The 2,437-nt window shown below is 40.5% G+C and overlaps 1 protein-coding gene across 1 annotated transcript; it reads left to right on the top strand.

The window, feature by feature from the left end:
• Nucleotides 1-710: 710 nt before the first annotated feature.
• Nucleotides 711-1,916, top strand: LOC139725367 (histamine H3 receptor-like). Its single transcript, XM_071636453.1, has one exon. It carries the CDS (start codon nucleotides 711-713, stop codon nucleotides 1,914-1,916), a length of 1,206 nt encoding a protein of 401 aa, XP_071492554.1.
• Nucleotides 1,917-2,437: the final 521 nt, after the last annotated feature.

The following is a 2,437-nucleotide window of genomic DNA, read 5'->3' as shown; positions in this document are numbered from 1 at the left end:
TGCGGTGAGCGTCACAAATTACCAGCCATCTTCAGAAGACAGTATAAAGCAGACGCATAGTTCAATCAAAACAAAGGAGTACCAACCTGTTCAACGGGCTATATGAGATCAACTCAATTTGAGCTCGCTTCAAGCAACGATTAAACAGTTTGAAGGAATATACTCCGCCTTCTGATTCGATTCGGTTTTCCAGAATTTACTACAACCACTACTCTGAAGCAGAAACTATTGGAATGTAATGTAACGGGAACAAAATGTGTTCCGAATATATCTGACCAGAAGCAGATGGATCAAAGGACAGTCAAAACAGTATAGCAGTTTGAATGTAAAAACAGATAAACGCTAGTTTCAAATTATCCCAAGTTAGGTCATCGTCAACTTGAGATAATTGAAATCTCTTCTATGACACTGCACCCTTTACATAACAAGAAATATTTTCAAGATATCTATAAAGGTATCACATATAATTTTATTCACTCGTCTTTACATTTCAGCAATTTCAGATTTCAAATTGAAGCAAAATTGAAGCAAACTTGAATGAGTCTGTTTTTGCTCTTAAATTCTTCATTAATCATTTTAGTACTCACTGTAATCATCTAAACATGTGTATGTCAGTAACACAGCCTGTATCAACTAAATTTTCTAAAAATTAACGAGACTAATAATTGTGAGCTGTGCTGCATTTTGCAGTTTTAAAGTATTCTGAAAAAATGAATTTGACAAATTCAATTTCTCCTTTTAATGGAAGCAACAATTCACATTACGATCTTGGTTACTCCAAAGCATGGCTGACCACCGTGCCGCTAACTTTGTTTTTGTTATCAGCTATCACGATAATTGGAAACATGTTTGTTATAGTAGCCTTCTCAAAGGATCGACGAATTCGGGATAAAGTGCCAAATATCATCATTTTGAATCTTTCGATCACTGACCTTCTCATTGGACTCATTGTTCTACCGATTAACACAGTAGCGCTGGTTCTCCGCAGATGGCCTTTTGGGGAATTTCTTTGTAAAGCGTGGCTAACTCTCGACTATACATTGTGTTCTGTTTCCGTGGTAACTATCGTTCTCATAAGTCTCGATAGGTACTGGTTGGTGAAAAAACAGTTGAAGTATGCCAGTTATCAGACTCGTATGCGCGTAATCGTCACAATTGTCAGCGCGTGGTGCGTATGCCTGGTATTTTACGTCACTCTCGCATTCGGATGGATCAGAATGTCAGGCAAAAAGTCAGAGGTGGATTACAGCATGAAGTGTGAAATGGAGTACTCGTTTTCAATTCCAATGACGCTCGCGATGAATCTGATCGAATTTATCATTCCTTTCACTGCCATACTCTTTCTGAATATTTCGGTGTACTGCAGCATCAGACGCGGCCCGAGGGATATCGTTCATAGGAGAGTGCCGAGCGCAAAGGGGATGCAGTACGTGGCCATATCATCGCTGAAGTCGAGAACGGGGACGATGACCCCTCCATGTAAGAAACCATCACGTCGCTTGCAGCAGTCTTCCCGCTCTAGCGATATCCCAACAATCGACAGTGCTCGGCACGTGGAGTCCGCCGGGAACCACGCCAAGGAGGAATCGGAGAGGAGCCGGGATGCGAGGCAGTACGTTCGTCACAGAAAGGCGGCTTCTCTCTTAGCCGTGCTCGTAGGGGCCTTCATGTTCTGCTGGCTACCATACCAATTCACCAGCATAAGGCTTGCCTTTTGTGGCGACTGCGTGTTTGATTTGACGTGGGAAATTACGAACAACTTGCTCTGGTGCAATTCAACTATAAACCCCTTTCTGTACGCTTTTACCAACGTACGCTTTGGTCAGCATTTTCGACGGTTCCTATACCTTGGGGATAGAAGCTGTTGCACGGGTATACGTATACCTCAGGCAAGAAGAACTGACAGCGAAATATAACTCCTCTAAAAGCAAATCTTTTGAACAAAGTTTGCCTGCTATCATATCTCATTTCTTTGCACGATTACCTCGCATACCCAATGGTAACTCATACATATTTGTTTATTTTCACTTAATGCCAACCATAGCGATCTGACCGATTATACAAGAAAACAATTGACAACATCAGTATTGTGAAATAGTTCGTTCTGAAATGTTAAAGACATAATACTGGAATTAATATAAATATCTATGTTTCACCCACAATGTCCCTCGACCAAAGTGTATAAATGGGCACTTGGCAATGTGGGGGGGGGGGGTAGAGTTATTTATCATTATTATGAGGGTTATTAGGCCGTCACAGTGTCATGCGACTTCCAGCTCATTCGGAATGTTCGACTGCAAAAATATCAGATGAAAATAGAACTTAGATCACCTTGTAAGTTACCATCGATTTTTTGATTAGCACACATATTGTAATTCTTTACTAATTTCTTTACACTTAATATCGAAAGTTAATTTTTTGTATGTATCAAACCATT

This window comes from Diadema antillarum, unplaced genomic scaffold (assembly GCF_040938485.1).
Source record: "Diadema antillarum isolate AM-2024a unplaced genomic scaffold, OU_Dant_1.0 seq00000035_RagTag, whole genome shotgun sequence".
Lineage (NCBI taxonomy): Eukaryota > Metazoa > Echinodermata > Echinoidea > Diadematoida > Diadematidae > Diadema > Diadema antillarum.
This window is presented reverse-complemented; position numbering and strand designations above follow the sequence as displayed.

What these genes read in the sequence shown, in the direction of transcription:
- LOC139725367 (XM_071636453.1), top strand. Translation starts at nt 711, where the DNA reads ATGAATTTGACAAATTCAATTTCTCCTTTTAATGGAAGCAACAATTCA.